Genomic DNA, 17,432 nt, shown 5'->3' on the forward strand with positions numbered 1-17,432 from the left:
CATGCTGTAAAGTTGTCTCTGGTTCTATGTATTATTTTTAACATGATTTGGAGACAGCAGAATTAACTCCACAGTTGTAATCTGTGGATTTGACTGAGGTTGGTTGCCTTACATTTTGCGTCATTGAAAATATCAGTAGGCTGTGCTGTGCCCTGACTGAACTTACTGTCAATGTCAGACATTCTTACTTAGATCTCCCATTTCACTTTAGTTTTTTAAATTAATGGAATATGCCTATAAGTACAGTCTAAAATTAATTCTTCCAAATACTTTGGCTACAACTGTTCTGACCTCTGAGGTATTTATTTTATAACAAAATGACAGAGGAAAAAGAAGCAATTCCTCCCATTGAGAATTCAGTATCCGAAGAAGTTTGGCTTTAAATGAAAATCAGCAAGATCTTAAATTGACTGTTTCAGCTGCAGTGTTGCTGCCTTGTGATGGATATACACAAAAAGTAAAATAAATATTTTAGAACAGGAAGCCAAAAAAAGTTACTTTTTGGTTCAACTGATAAATTGCTTGTTATTCCAAAGCATACAGTTTTTATGAAAATGAACCCCAGAACTTGTTGCTAGAAATCTGAATAGAGAGAGAGAGCCCCTTCACACAGTCACTTCCTTTCCTTTGTTTAATTGATCGTATTTACAAACAGTCTGAAGTGCAGTAAATCTAAAATATAATCCATATCTACTGTACATTGCATTTTGGTTTGCAAATCGTTTACAGAAGTATGAAACTACTGCTGTAAAATAACATTTCTTAGAAATCAACAAAAAGACCACAGTTATCGTGAAACAGACCGAAGAAATGGAAAAATAAAAAGTCTTTTCATAAACCCCGGGTCTTGTGCTTTCTGCACCTATTTTTCAAGTCATTTCTTCACGTTAATAGACTTACTGTCTTGCCACCATTAGCGACGGATCTTTACACATCAGAAGTCTTGGGAGTGGGGGAGAAAAAACCAAAACCTATGGTTCGAAGTGCAAAACTGCGTTTGGCAGAGTACTGAAGCCCACCATATACATTTATACAGATTCACCCACTCCTCCCTCTGGATATACTGTAATCTACTCATAATGTGTTGTCCTTCTGTACATCCTTCACTCGTTTATTCTCATCTGACTCTTAAAAAGAGAAAGAAACATCAGTCTTCACTCAACAACTTACATCATACTGCAAAACAAATGTATCATAGATTAACATCAGCACAGTACAGAGTTAAGTTACATGTTCTGTAATTCAAGATCCCGACAAACCTCGTCAGGTTCCCAACTTAAACAGGGATTCAAATACAGGAGAGTTTATGAGTCCTTCAGACTTAAAGTCCTACAGAAAAACATCCAACAATGCACAGCCTTACATATACTGCTGCCTTTGCAACTGAGAAAAGAAAACACACATCGGATATTGTCAGTAGTTCTGAGAGATTGAATACGTGATAACAGGCAGGTTTAGAAAGGCTTGTTCGAGTTGAAGAATATCTGTGAAATCTATAACAGTTGAATTATATCTGGTGCCAGTGAGGGTGGAGTGTTTTTTTTCCCATAGCTATACACTTTAAGATTGAAATAATACTTTCTACCCTTTCTGCAGCGTCCTTACAAAACAAATACACTTCATTCTCAGAAGTGACTCAGTAAGCAAACACAGATTGAGAGCCTACTTTGATATGGATCCATAATGACTTTGATGAAAATTAAAACGAAAGATGTCAAAGGTTTAATTTGGTATCTGTTAAAATTTGGAACAAAAATGTGATTATCCTACATTTACTGTTTGTCTGTCTCCATCACATTACAAAACAATCACAGCGAGTCTTCATACAGATCTCCTTCACATAATGAGACGTGAGACTACCTTGTTTACTTTACAGCGATCAAATGTAAAATATTGAAGGGCTTTACAAATTATAGTATTATGCTGCGGCCCCGGTGATCACTGGCCGCTGTGAATGGAGAAAGAGGCCCTTTGAGCACTATTAGGCTTATTATGACGCGATACAGAAACAGGCAGGCGAACGATGCCCGCACACTGATCTGCACACACAGGCACACTCTGTTTGATGTGTGTATACGCACACACAAATAAAACTGCTTGTATGCATGCTTGCACACACTTATGCATGTGCATACAAGGACACATACACATGGACGAACTATTTATTCTGCTGAGGGTCTCTCATCAACTTTTCCTCTGCAAAGTCAGATATGTTCACCGATGCGGTGTGCAGAGGCGATAGATTAATGAGTTCACAAAGTCTTTACCTCGAAAAGGCCTCCTCTGGCCTCAATCAGGTCCCACAGCCAGCAGGAGCAGTCCAGCCAGGAGGAGTGGTCTTATCAACTTAAGGCAGGTTAGGTGGTAGCTATGTGGCAGGGTTGGAGAATCCAATTACACTCTTATTTAATCATCTTTTTCCTCATCTAAGTTCCTCAGTAGGGCTTGGTCCACTCGGCATTAGGAGGACTCCTGGGGGTGCAGTTTCCAATTGAGGATGAGGAGTTGGAGGCAGCGGGATGTCCCTCCCAGAACATGGCATCGCTGGGTTTGGGTGGGCTGGGGAAGGAGCGAGAGCTGTCATCCAGGGAGGCCTGGTTCATTGGGGGCGGCGGCAGGACCACAGAGCAGGGGTCACTTCCAAGCAAGGCCTCTCCGGAGCAGCTCTGGGAGGGCCAGGGCCCATTGTACCAGCAGTCCTCCCTCAGGCTGTCGGGCGGCAGGGTGCCTGACGGCCCGCACACAGGGGGGCGGCCGGAGCACGAGGGGAGTGGGGGGGCACTAGGGGGGCGAGGCACTGACACCCGGGGAATCGCGTGGTTGTTGTTTTTTTCAACATCGTCCCGACACTGTATCGGAACTGTAGAGGCAGGCAGAGAGAGGGGGTGGCAGAGAGAGGGGGTGGCGGGTAGATGGGAGAAAAACACAAAAAAGGTTTAGTCTAATAAAACCGGATGAGTGTTCATTAGAAAAAAAACAAGAATATTTCGATGACTTGGTAATGTCAATAATTTAGCCATTAATTTCATTGTTATAATATAAGGACATGGTTATACCACCTGACAGAGCTTTAACAGAGGGATAGGAGAAACACACAGTCCATGAGGCAGAATATTGATGAAAGTTTACACCTGACGCTCAGCCAGAATTAGTTTTTTTTACTTATTCTTTTATCACACATTACTGACTTTAGTAATACCATTTGTTTGTATTATTATACTATGTTTGATTTAGACAAGGTTCTTAAGGCTGAGAAGATTAGATTAATTGGTTAATGAAAAGTAAGATATTTAATTCCACGTGAGTGCACCTAAACTGCAACTGTAGGCACATCAACAGGGCATAAAAAGATTGTGGGTGTGATAAACTGAAGGGATATTAAAGCTCCTGTGAGGAGTTTTTTTTCGCTGGTTATGAAACAGTTCTTTTAAATGCCTGAAACTGCTGGTGTCAGACGAAGCGATTAACTGCACGCTGCCTTTGTTTACATTTTCCAGGGCAAATATTTAAAGTGAGCGATACATATGACTGTTACAGAAAGCAGGATGAGATTATTTGTTACAAAAACACCACTTAAGCATGTACAGGACAGAATCAGCAAAGAGATAAGAGGTACGGCTTTGTCCACAGGGGGCGCCAAAATCAACACAAAGTTCCTCACAGGAGCTTTAAGCAATTTGGTCGACTAAATGTAAGAAATGCATTTAAATGCACATTAACTTCAGTCAATATCTTCAGCCCATTGTAAGTAGATACACCAAAATAGGTGACATACTTGGGGTGAGTGGAAAATTTGTTTTGTGATTTCTGTGAGATTGAAGACAAGAAAAATTTTGTTTTCGTTTTGCAATGTATGAAATGTTGAGAAGTTTGTGTGAAAGCTGGTTTGCTCTAACGAAATCCTTGCTGTCTTTAAAGCCCAGCTGACAGTATAAATGAAGACATCTTTTAGGACCTCTGACAGCTGGTAAAGTTCTCCTTTTGTATTCGGCACCTCTGCTCTTATTTACTCATGTATTCAATTTAAGAGATTAAAAATAACCAGGTGTGTTCAACAAAGCCCTTTGATCCCTGACTACATAAAAGGCCTCACAGTGTAAAAACAGAGCTGAGGTAAAATCTCACACCATGCAGGAGGCTACATGTACAATAAACCCTCTGCAGCAGTAAATATCACTTCCTGTGAACCAGTTAATATCCAAAATAATAATTAGGTTTTGTTTACCAGAACATTCTTTTAGGCGCATCCACACACAAATCGCTCGTCCTCATCTCACACACACATCATTCCTTTGCTATCAAATCCTCATCTTGAGCGAATAATAAACTTTAAATGAGAATCTCCTCCTGCTTTTCCCCCTATCTCTCTGCATCCATCCCTCCCTGCTACTCCTCCATGAGAGGGTCTCCTGAGTGTAGGATTTGAATAAAAGTGATTCCAAAGGAGAACATTAGAAGAATACAGATGCACAATATGACTGAATAAATACACGGCCCACTCTCCACCCCCCCCTTCCCGCTTCCTCTCTCAATTTTCTCCGCCACTCCTGCTTTCCTTATTTCTCTCCATCTCTCTCATCTAAGTTAAAGGATTACCCTCTCATTCAGTGGAATAAATAGGCCAAGATTTATTTTCTTGCCATATTTCGTTCTAATTTTCACCTCCTAGTCTCTTCTCCTGACACTCCGAGGGAATCAACAACAGAGGTAATCTCCCGAAAGGCTCGAATAGATCATCACAGAGGGAGAGGAGAGGAGGGACAGACCATTTCATGATGTCCTTTATCAAAGTGCTTGAGTGCTTTGATAATATCCACAGTCTTATCACACCCTTATACAAATTGCAACAAGGAGCAGCAGGAGAAATCTTCTCAGAAAGTTCTGCAGAAAAGCCTTCCTGAAAGAGAGAGGCAGCTGTAACCTACTCTGTCATTTGATGTTAGCCACGTTAGTTTCTGTGTAGAGAAGCCAGGTTTAAAGTCCAGCCAAGTGAGCATTTACCATGAATGTGACCCTACCTGTCAGGTTCAACACACATTTTCAAATGTCCAATTTATTAAGTATGCTTTCTATTTTTAGAATATTTATTAGATTCCTTTGGGTGAAAAAACTTAGTCCCACAATCTCTCTAACTCTAACTCTAGTTTTGCATTTCACCTGTAAAATTGTCTGTAAAAAAGAGCCCACTCTGCTTTGAATATTCAATCACATTGTAAAGATTAGAGTCCAATATAAGTGGGTAAAAATGAGTTGTACAGCAGGCCTAACAGAGATGTAACAGTACAACAACATTTATGTTTTCGGTATCTGCAGATTATAGCTTGAAAATGACATATCGGCATATTTTCCGCCGATAAAACAACGCTTTAATTATGCCTAAATGCTCAATGATTCCCTATAAAGCTTGACCTAATGCTATGACATTAACTCGGCACGAGTGTGCGTGCGCACTGTGTGCACCACGCCTCTTCAGTCAAATGTGAAGAAAGGGTTGAAAGAAGAAGAAAGTTGTCTGCAGTATGGCAGTTTTTTTCAAAGTTTCCGAAACAGACAGAAAGGTTGATTTCACTTTATGTATTTGTTCAGTGCAATAGGTACATTTTGCCCTCGTTGTGGCTCTTGTCAAGATTGTCTCAGGGAAGTTGTATGAATATTACAGTTTTATTTGAAAGAAAATGTAACATACAAATAAATATGGCATTTTGTACTAAATTTAAGAACTTTTCTTATGTTACCCAGTGAATGTGTACATTTTAAAAAGCACTGTAGTATGTTATTTCTGCATCAGCCAGTGGGCCACTACAATAAGAGTAAGCATAAAATCAATTCCACGACAGGGGAGACTTGATGTTCTCTGCAATTAGGTGGGAAAAAAACATGTGCCTAATATATCGTTATCAAAATCAGCAAAAAGGGTTGGAAAATGTTGGATATCGGCAAGCCAATATCATGCATCCCTAGAATATAGCATATAAAAGATTAGGTTAATATATTTTACATGAGAAAATGTTATACTGAAAGAAATACATACAAGATTAAAAATACCATCAAATTAGTGAAAACATACAAGAGGAGAATGTTTTTGAAAAAAAGAAACTAGCTCTCTTCTGCCCTTGAGATAAAATCAGCCATTTTTAGTGTCAAAGACACAAGGAGCCTGAAAAAAGATCACACGGCCGCACTCACTGCGTCTCACTTGTAACTTGTGTGAAAGCTATAAGGGGATATAGGGGACACACCATGCTCCCCGGGCTGAACATACTGAGGAGGTGTTAAAAGGCACAAGCACATACACCGACACAAACCCAGTACAGATGGATTTGTATTCAGATGCACACTATGAATGGCTCAGCCCTGTGCATGTGTGTGTGTGTCTGTGTCTTACCTTGCCTGGTCTCACTGATGAGTGGCCTGAGTTTCCTAATCAGGCCAGTTTGGTGCTTCAGCTCTGAATGGAGGCGTGTGAACTCGCTGCTCAAAGCCTCGTACGTCTGCTGCATCGTCCTCTCCCTGCAGAAGAACAAAACTTTTTATTTCAGCATTTATATTAACATTTTTTTCTTTTCTAGACAGCCTGTGATATTTGAAAAATCCATCCGTTAAACACAATATTATAAGGTACTTTTGTTTTTGCACCTATTTATTTCTTATAAAGAAGAAGGATAATTTTCACCGGTTTGGTAACATTTCAAAATGTAAAACTGGAACATGAGACATTAATTTGCTCAAACTTTGTAGGACATATCATCATAGAAACTTTAATTATTCAGTGAAATGCAGATTATCCCGAGAGGCTTGTTAGAGTGAAAACTGTATATCTGTTACACAGTTTGTTTCTCCTCTGGAGCATTCACCACTGCCACCAGCTGTGCTGATTTAAAGCCACCGATGAGCTTCACAGGTGCTGAGAATGAGCACATAACTGCATCTACGTAACCAAGGCACATGTGGCCATATTTAAGAGACTAGCAGAGGAAAAAAACACCTGAGTACACAAAGAATGATGCCATCATTGACCCAAAAAAGTACAAACTGCATTGAGGGATTAAATGCTTAACCACCCAGCTGCATTAAAATCCGGTTAAAAAACAAAAAAAAGTGCAGGAATTTTAGGCAACACCTACAAACTGTCCTTTCCACACCTTATGTGAGGATGCTAAATCTCATCAACACTTTGCCTTTACTTCAAACACCTGCCTGAGACAGAAACAACATAAAAAAACATGAAGAAATAATAGTTAGGGAGAAACTTAAGCTTTTCGTGCTGCTAAAAAGTAACACCATCTGAAAACTGCTGACACGTGAAACAATTAAAATGCACCATAAATAGAATTTTCAGGAGATTATCCTCACTCAAAGAGGAGGGGGAGGGTGATTCCATATGCTTTAAACCTTGCACACGTCAAAACAATGGAGTGCAAATCTACATCTTAGATCTATTAGGTAGTGTTGATCATGTCTAAAGATCAGGTGAGGTTATCTGCACATCATAGCTGCTGCGAAGAGCTGCACCCTCCTCTAGTGGCCAAAAGGGACAATTACAACACCAGCATTTAGAAACAATCACTTCCTATTCCACGTGCAACAATTTACCTATCTGAACAATTCTCTGACATGCCTTTTGTCGCAAACTTGCTCCGTATGTCAATACTTGTAACTTTATAACAAATGTTAAAGGCTCATTTAAGTATTTGATCAAGAATACATTGCTGAATTATGTTAAGTCTTATTTCAAACATGGGTCACACTTCATTTTACATTAGGTACTTTTTATAGATTCTACATAGAAATGTAGAATCTGTAGGCAGGGACGTGGATTTTTGGGACAGCAAGTGTTCTGGTTTCCATTTGTACTACGCTTGTAGTCCGTAATATCGACCAATCACGTATCAGCAGGCTGCGGAGTATGCAGGAAAAGCAGTCCGTGAGAAGAGCAAAAGCAGGCGGGACGTAATGCGCCATAATGCCATCTTGGCTCCCATCAGCGTGATCTGACGACGATTTAGCTTCTTATTAATCTCGATAAACAGACATCTGCATGCTAACAGCTAATGATCTGTTCTGGATCAAAAATTCAACTAGAGATAAATTCCTTGACACTGTGTCAGGAAAGACGTTCAGATTTCCCAACTTCCTGGAATGCATCAGAAATTATCGATCCGACCTCCGTTCAACAAACGAGCATTTTAAAAGTAGTTTTCTTCTCCTCTTGAGGACAGACCTGACAAAGCTTCATTTTTACTTTTTACTAATCTGCGTCATGATGTTGAAATTTCTGCAAACTTAAGACCCGTTAATTTAAAGTAAATGACAAGAAAAATGGTTTCTCTTTCTGTGAACAATGCAGCACGCGGAAAAGGAAGTCGTTTATCGCTAACAGCTGGCTACACCCCTGGCACGTTCGCTGTTGTCCCCAGAGGCTACATCGTCGTCAGACTATAGCCGATGGGATCTGAGATTGGTTACACTGTTAAACAGCCTGCAGAGACCCAAACTATGTTTGAGATCAAACTGATAAAGTACATGTTGAGAATATATTAATTAACACTTTGCATGTTTCATCATAATTCTGATGGTTATTTATAATGTTTATCACCAACTGAAAGATAACCATTTACCAATAATGCTTACTTTCTTTTTTCATGTGTGGTCTCTGAAATGAGGGTGGGGCCCTGGAGATATTTTCTGTGATATACATAAAATACTTTACCTTGCACTATACTTTGTGTTACAGGTCTGGTCCAATTTTGGTCCGTTAAGGCCGTGGGCTTCGTCCTAAAAACAGAGTTAAATAGGAAGAGGAGATGTCTGAAGTCATCGTTGAGTACTTTCATGTTTTGTCTTTCAACAGGATTCCTCTGCTTCCTCGTTTTTCACTTAACCCTTCAGCAATCACTTCTCTACAGCTAGAGTTGGAGCATTTCCGCCCTGCCCTTCCCTCTCAGTCCCACTTCTTCTCACTACTCTGTTTTATGGTGTCCCCTTGTTTTGCTGCACCTCTCCTCCACCTTTTAACGCCTGTTCTCTCTAAGAGCCTGCTGCTCTCTCCCATCCCTCTTATCTTACCCTTTCTTCTCCTCTCTGTCCTCACTCTTCCCATTCTTCCCACCTTCACTTACCTCACTTCTCTCCAGCAGTCGACTGTTCTCCAGTGTCATCCTCTGCAGCTCGTCCTGCAGTTTGTGGATCTTCTGCTCAGTGGTGACCCTGTCCACCTGCCAGTAGTCCTGAGGGCTGTTCAGGCTCTTCATCACTGCACACACACAATAAAAATAACAGCTTTACGTTATTGTTGATGAGTGAATAAATGCTCAATTTAAATAATTTTTTTGTAGAACGACTGAAGTTCACCATTAACATTTTATGACTACCACATTGATGATTTTTGTTGTATTTTAATTATAACAAAAATGAATTAGTTTTCAGTAACATAAGGCTAAACAGTTTAACACCAAGAAATCAATATTCTAACAAGTACAGTTACTATGTGATTATATACAGTGGTGAAAGACTTATTCAAACACGCTTTAAGTAATCAAAAGCAGAAATACAACAGTGTAAAAATATTCCACAAAAGTTAAAGTTCATTCATATTTAACATAAGTATAAGTCCTGTTCAGGGGCGTGTAAGGATCGATCCTATCCCAGCTGGCACTGGGCGAGAGGCGGGGTTACACCCTGGACTGATCGCCAGTCAATCACAGGGCTGACACACGGAGACAGACAACCTTTCACTCTCACACTCACACCTATGGGCAATTTTAGAGTCACCCATGAACCTAACAAGCATGTCTTTGGACTGTTGGAGGAAGCTGGAGTACCTGGAGGGAACACACAAATGTACAGGGATAACATGCAAGCTGCACACAGAATGGCCCCCTATGTCCGAACCGGGTTAGAACTTCTAGTTTCTAGCTTTGAGGCAACAGTGCTAACCACTGCACCACCGGGCAGCCCCTAATTGTAACTACAAAAATCAGTTTGTAAAAAGGCACCACAGGTTTGGTATGTAAAATCTTTATGTTTTACTATTAAAAAGAGTGTTAACAATAACAATGTAGGAGGGATGCACGATAATATCGGCACGTTATCGCTATCTGCAGATTATGGCTCGAAAATGTTGTGCATTTTGTACATTTGTACTAAGTTTAAGTACTTTTCTTAAATTACCCAGTGAATGTGTACATTTTAAAAAGCAATGTATTATGTTATTTCTGCATCTGCCAGTGGGCTACTACAATAAGAGTAGGCATGATATCAATGACACTACAGGGGAGACTTCATGTTCTCTGCAATTAGGAGGAAAAAACGTGCGTAATATATCGGTATTGAAATCGGCAATAGGCAAAAAGGGTTGGAAAATATCGGCATATCAGATATCGGCAAAAAATCCAATATTGTGCATCCCTACAATATAGTGGAGTTAAAAGGACTATAACATCCTATGAAATGTTGAAGTATATAGAAGTTTAGAAACTTACACAGTAGAGGAGTATCGCCTCGCTTCACAGACTTAATGATCAAAATATTTCACATCTAAAAGTCACTTTTAAACACACACAGAAGCAAAGAGTATTCATTATATCCTTCGATGTTTAAAGGACTGCTCAGCTGTTTTACAGAATAAAAGACATCCCTGTGTGCTCTACCTGTACCTTGGCTGGTCTCCATCTCCGTCTTCAGCTGAAGTAGCTCCAACTCTTTGGCCTGGAGCTGCTCCGTCAGCAGCCTCTCACTCTCACTCTTCTCCTTTTTCTGACAGAGGAAGAGAGGAGACAAAGGAGTCAGCATTTGTTTCAATACAAAGACAATGTAAGCTCTGTGTATGAAATTACTTCTGAATACGTATTACAGCAGAAGAATTTCACCCCTTGAACTAAAAACATGCAGTTCTTTTAACATACTTAATCTTTGTGATAGGCTCTAATCAATAGAGGAAGGTTTAAATCAAGTAAAACGCACCAGTTTGTTAAGCTCCAGCTGCAGGTCCTCCTTCTCTATATAGATACCTCGGTAAGCACTGAAGGCCTTGTTCACGTACTGGGGACCCTCTGATGGAGGAGCCTCTGGCCTGAAGAGCTACAGTGGTGATAGATTAAAGACACAGAAGAAAATAAAGATCGTTTAAGTTAAACATTTGTGGAAAGAAGTTCCTCCTAACACATCCCATCTTGATCGAACAAATACTGCAGCAGATAAAACCCAAACTGCAGCATTTTCACTTCAGCCAACCATTTGTTAAAGACCCTCCCTCGTTTAAACAGCTCTCTCTGTATTGTGCTCGATCTGTTGTTTTTAAAAAAAAATCCAATTTCAGGAGCCTAGTCCCCAAAGTGCAGTGCTGCAACACATTGTTTGGCAATGCCATACTTTTCTAGGCAACCTCTCTGTTTTTAGACAGTGCAGATTTATGTCTCATTGTTTTCTAGCTTTGACTATCGGCCAACAATATTAATGATGCTGGCATGCAGACTCTCCCAGGGGCAAGTATTTTGTAGCGTGCTGTTGAATTTGCTGACTCTTTCTAAACTTTCTCTGAGTTTTTTGTGTTTGTCCATATTTCTGATGTCCTGGAAATTGAGGGAAAAAATCTATTTTCATTGATCTCTGTTTTTAACACACCTTCTCTGAAACTCGCTCTCTGGCTTTTCAGCCCTCTGCATAAGCTGTTTGTTCTTTTACTTCACACTATTATCTCTTTCTTCTCCTCCTTGCCTCTGACACACCATCACTCCTTTGTTTACATATATACCTTATCCTCCAGCTGCTTAACCCTCTTCCTCAGCAAGGTATTCTCGCGCTCGGTGTCTCTCAGCCTCTTCTTGATGTCCTCGTAGGCGGTGACCAGGGCGAAGTGGGAGGCCACAGATTCGTCGCCGGCACACACAGATACAGGACTCTCGCCAGTAGCGGTGTAGGCCGTCTCATGTTTAAGGATGCAGATGTCATCATCCACTGCCAGGGGCTCCATGCCTGCACAGGCCTGCTCTGAAGCCGAGTGAAGACCTGATGGGATTACATGAAGAGTTTCATTTTCAAAAGGATCAACCTCTTTTGGGTTTTGTAAGGCAACAGAATGACTGAATTAAGAAATGTTACATTAGATTTGACAACTAAAGTAAGCACCAACTATCACACAGCATTAATCATAATACATACCCGTTAAGTAGCTTAGTAACTAGTTTCTGTGCATGAATTTGACACCGTTTTGTGCATCACACAGACCACTCTGTAATCAGCCAGTGCCACTCTGATGTTTGATGACACTGTTGTTTGTGCTTTACTTTTTTTTTTTATGAGCCACCCCTGCAAGAAATGTCAAATCACTTCCTCTGTGCAAGCCACCTTTTCAAAAGGAAAGAGCTACAAAGGTAAAGTTTATTCATGATCTTCCTCTCAGGGGAAGCTGGTTACTGTGGCAGCATTTTGAAAGGAAACTGTGACGATGAGGCAGAGTTTTAGCTGAAATTTGACAGGGTTAACACATTATACCTCTTTTTGAATGTCTGTTCGACCAGTGTGTTGTTTTTCTTCAACATTATTATATTTCAGAGTATAGCAGAGGGTCCAAAGTAGTTTCAAGGTGTGATTACATTAATTTAGATGGGTCTCAAACAGCATCAGGCCACATGTGTATGAGCTCAGTTCTGCCATCATCAGGCCAAAATTACAAGTACAGATGTCTTTCTTAGCAACGTTGACTCAACCTTCTCCTCACTTTAGTCCAGTGGGTTTCAGGAAGCCTTATGACAATCAAAAGGTTTTAAAAGGTAAAAGTATGTGACCATTAGGATAATGTACAAATGCAGGTAAGAGTTCACATTTGTGTCTAAATTATAAAAAATGTAAACTCTTTAGGGGTGTATGTGAGATCTACACCCACTGGTCACTTCATCATGTCCTCTTACAACAGCTCTGTCATATATTCTGCCTTTATGAACATAATAGTGCTCAGTTTTCATTTACTCTGCAAGAGAGGTATTAATTTAACAACTTATATATATATTATGGAGGGTGCATTTTGCTTTGGTGTTAACAGGACTGTATTATACTGCAGTGCAGCACACTACCCCTCGCTATAACCTGGACAATAAACATGTAGAAATGTTACCCTTTTGACAGTGTTAGCTAAAAATGAACAATACTATGGTTTGACAAAAGGACCTAAAGGCAGATCTGTTTTATTTGACCACCTTGGATGGTGCAATTGCACTAGTGAATTGCCAGATTGGCAGTGTTTATAACTGCTGTGAAATGAAACTGAAATACTTGCGTGCATTAAAGCTTAGACACAGCCTTAAATGAATGGCTTCTTACTCTACAATCGTGCACATGAAATATTGCATACACAAAAACATGCTATCTGATACATTTGTTTTAATAGTTTAGCTATTACTACAAAGGTTATCTTTGATTGTGAATAGATAGAGGGGTAAAAAGCCTCACCCTGGCCTGAGTACAGGCCTGTTGTTGTAGGGATGTGACACAATTCAGTTGATTCTATAAGAAATGTAGCAGTCCAACCAAAACAACTGCAACAGGCATAGTCTAAAACTGACCCCACACCCTTCTTGATCGTTTCTGTTTGAGCAGCTCTGCAATAGAGACAGCGAAGCTATAGCTGGTTGATGATGTCAGCGTGCAATGATGCAGCAAACACCAAGGAGCCAAGTTTTAAACACTCAAGGCCGAAGCTTGAAGAAAAATAAGTTTCAGCAGAATAATTGAAGAGGCTATTAGATCCATGTCATGGATACAGACCAAGAAAAAACACTAACGTAGAGGCGATGACTTTACAGGACAACCTCAGAAAATGGTATGAAATCGAAAGTGACCCCAGCAAGTGTTCAAAACGAAAGTCAACAAAACCTGACACGAAGAGCACCGTCATTCCGTTAGATTGCCCTAAATATACACAAAGACCAGCAATGTAGTGAAAGCAACGAGGAGATATTACTTTGTTTAAAAAGCCATTAAAAGCAGCCATAATCGGGATGTAAACAATCAATGAATCTCGTTTGTATGTGTTGCTAACGGTAAGGTGTTAGCTTCCGTAGCTCTTTTGTAAACCCACATAACACATTGATAGGCAGTTCAAAAATAGATTTTAAAATTGATATCACAACTGATAGGCAAAGACCACGAGAAACACAACACATTTACCAATACCTTCTGTGTTTACAATGATCGATCTGTTATGGTGATAACAGTTAGCTAGCGCTAAGCTAACGTCTTCTGGCTACTCGTTGCTAGGTAAAGAAAAGGCAGCCGATTATTTTAACTCTCGACTTTCACTAACCGTGTGAGATGCTGTCCTCAATAAGGTGTCAGTTGGTAAAACAGCAGAATCATTTATTCTCGAAAAAAGAAGACATTTTTATCAGAGAAAAACAAAGAGACGAGGCTAGTCGCTCGCACCGTGTCAGAACTGACAGGTGAGGAAACAAAAACTTCCGGGAGTCACTTGACTGCCAAAGTCCTTTCAAAATAAACGCACGATGTAAATGCAAGTGTTAAACAAAACTCGTGACAAACTTGGTTTTTGCACGACGAGGAAAAAATGTATTTGTTATTTAATTGCATTTAGTTTGCTGGATTAAAAAACAGATTCAAAAGTTATACACTGACTGAAAAAGAAGAATTACAGAGAGTCTTCAGTAAAGGCCTTCATTGGTGGAAATGGGCGAGATGCCTCTTGAGATGAGAAGGATACAGTTTTCTAGTGTTGGGAATTGTGGCTCATTGAAGGGAGCCGGATCTTTTCAATTCCTTTCTAAGAGCTGTTCAAAAGAACGTCACAACACTACAGGAAAGAGAGTGGTCGGACTCGTGAACGTGCCTGCACTATATTCTCCTGTGTCAACACACACATATTTAAAATTCTGGCTTTTAAAATGTCAAAGGAAACAGCAGAATAATGTAGGAACAATTAATCGTCATTGATTTGCCAGTGACGTATGTATGTAATGTTGCTCATTGTCTGCACTTTGTTGTGGTGACATGATTCCGCTGCACGTGACCCGAGGTGCAGTTGAGAAAAGCTGCCTGTGGTAATTCGGCATAAAGGGGATTGGATCCAAGGCAAGCAGTGAAATTTGGGCACAACTATAAAAGAACGGCTCTCACCTATGACTCGGTTCCTGACGTTCGCACCAAAGAGCCCTTCAAAAGAATCGGATCGTTCGTGAGCGTCACAAACCTACAGCTTTCATTGAATTACTAGGTTAACCTACAGGGCCACAGCTAAAAACACCCAACACAAATCACCGTAAAACTGTGTTGGGAAAAGGAGAGAAGGGAAACCAAAGAGTAATAGAACTTAATATAGCACAATTAAATGTAATTTCCACAGTACCATTACCGGCAATTCCACCTTGGATACTTCCAGATGCAACAGTAGATTTCCCAAGATTCGAACAGAAAAACAAGGATAAAGAAGTAATGTATAATTCATTCATCATACAGAGATACATTGATAGATACAACATTTACGTCCATATTTACACAGATGGAAACGGAGGAAACGAAATGGCAGATAAGGTGTCAAAAAGAAGCAAGATTGATTTAAACATGAGCATAAGTAAAACTGAAATCAAAGGCATTATTAAGCAAAGACTGGCAAAAGCAATGGGAGGAAGAGTGGACAGGACAGTGGTTCTACAGAGTCCAAAGGAAATGAGGTGTGCAAGTAGGAACAGGAGACAGTAGTATCAAGAATCAGATTTGGACACACTGGTTTTAACAGTACACTCTTAATAAAAGGCAAGCACATAACAGGCAGATGTGATTACAGAGACAATGCTCTATAGAGACAATAGAGCTTTGTCATAATACATTGTGAGAAGTATGAGGAAGAAAGAAGACAAATGATTGAAAAGTTCAGAAAGGAAAAAGTATTTGATAAAAGCATTTTGATTTAGTAGATATTTTACAAAAAAATTCAAGTAGGTGTTATCAAAGTTTAGTTCATTATCTCAGGGTAACTAATTTGTTTGAAAAGATAGATTATTCATTTATTTATTTTTAGATAGGTAAATAATAGCTATTTGATCCACACTCCATACCAATTGGTGGCGGTAATGCACCAAAACATTGTTTGCCAACCGCAAAAAAACAACAAAAAACAAGAAGATAAGCAGAAGAAGAAGAAGAAGAAGAAGTCTGTGGAGAGATGTTAAATTGATCTGAGTGAGGAGGTTGGCGTTGCAGGTGAGCTTGTTTGTCTGCCACACATAACTAAGTGGAGAAAAATAACAGCAAACTGTAAATAGTGATTAAAAATCAAAGCAGAAATAATAAGAAATAAAGCAACTTCATACCTCAAACAACTTTCTTTACGGTTGACGACATGAAACGGCCCCTTATTTTTAAATTTTTTTAATTAGCTAAAAGTTCCTCACTAATCTAACATTTAGATAAGCTCACCTTAAACTGAAGCTGCAAAAATATGGTTGTTAATTACTTAATCATCGCAAAAAAAAAAAAGTGAAAACACTTATTTGACATGACAAAAGAGATTGTTATATTTTCTGTCCCAGTAAAGCTGGCAGGTGTATTAGTGTGTTAGCTAGCTAGTTGTAGCTGGCTAACACGCCGCTAGCTACCTACAACTAGCTAGCTAGCTAGATTTAGTGTTATCTTTGTTTCAAGTTTTATCTTTATACATTTAGATAACGTTTTAAATGTATTTGCTAATACTTTTAACACACTGTTCTTGATGGCTTATTTAATTTAAATTTTGTAATATAGGCTATTTAACTTTATAAAAAAAATCCCTATCGTTACATACTACTGCTGCATCTGCTGTTGCTTGATTTGGAGTGTGTTGTCCATTTCATTCTTAATTTCCATAGGTGATAACTGAGAAATAGATGACGATGAATGAGTTTGGAAATGGCTAATCCTTTGAAATGCCTTTTTAAAAATGACATGTTTATATTCCTACATGAAGAGTGCAGAAGTGTGCACTCTTTCTCTCAGATGGAATATAAATGGTTTTGAGGGAGTCCAATAGAACTGCTTAATGTTTTCACACATAATTGAATCCCAAAGAAGTTCAACCATTAACTATGCTGTCACTATGAAACATCAAAATCACAATCATGATATCTACATTATACTATGCTTATCTTGGAAAGCAGACAGTTATAGGCAGAATTTTTGGATTTGTGTATGTAAATGTCCCCTTCTGTAAAATGTTTGCTTTGAAGGACTGTATGTTGGTTCTGCTGATTCCCAGGTTCTATGATGAACACTATGGATGTGCGACCAGACACATTGAAGCACAGGGAGTCCAAAAGTCCACTTCATTTGTCATTTATTGTTGACAGGAGGTGTTGAGGCAGATACCAATTAATGCTGTTTTTTATATACTATGATCATACAATAAACCATACAATAACAGTAACGTTACAACAGTGACAGTACAATAA

The 17,432-nt window shown here is 39.4% G+C and overlaps 1 protein-coding gene across 1 annotated transcript; it reads right to left on the reverse strand.

Moving 5' to 3' along the window:
* Positions 1-616: 616 nt before the first annotated feature.
* Positions 617-14,423, reverse strand: azi2 (5-azacytidine induced 2). Its single transcript, XM_069657112.1, has 8 exons — positions 14,300-14,423; positions 11,753-12,006; positions 10,963-11,079; positions 10,656-10,755; positions 9,120-9,253; positions 8,711-8,775; positions 6,386-6,510; positions 617-2,860 (listed from the first exon to the last, which is right to left on the reverse strand). The coding sequence occupies exons 2-8, from the start codon at positions 11,969-11,971 to the stop codon at positions 2,436-2,438; spliced, it is 1,185 nt and encodes a 394-aa protein (XP_069513213.1). The 5' UTR covers positions 11,972-12,006; positions 14,300-14,423; the 3' UTR covers positions 617-2,435.
* Positions 14,424-17,432: the final 3,009 nt, after the last annotated feature.

Source organism: Semicossyphus pulcher, unplaced genomic scaffold (assembly GCF_022749685.1).
Source record: "Semicossyphus pulcher isolate SPU_LCO1_2020_fin unplaced genomic scaffold, fSemPul1.0.p SCAF_9, whole genome shotgun sequence".
NCBI classification, from domain to species: Eukaryota; Metazoa; Chordata; class Actinopteri; order Labriformes; family Labridae; genus Semicossyphus; species Semicossyphus pulcher.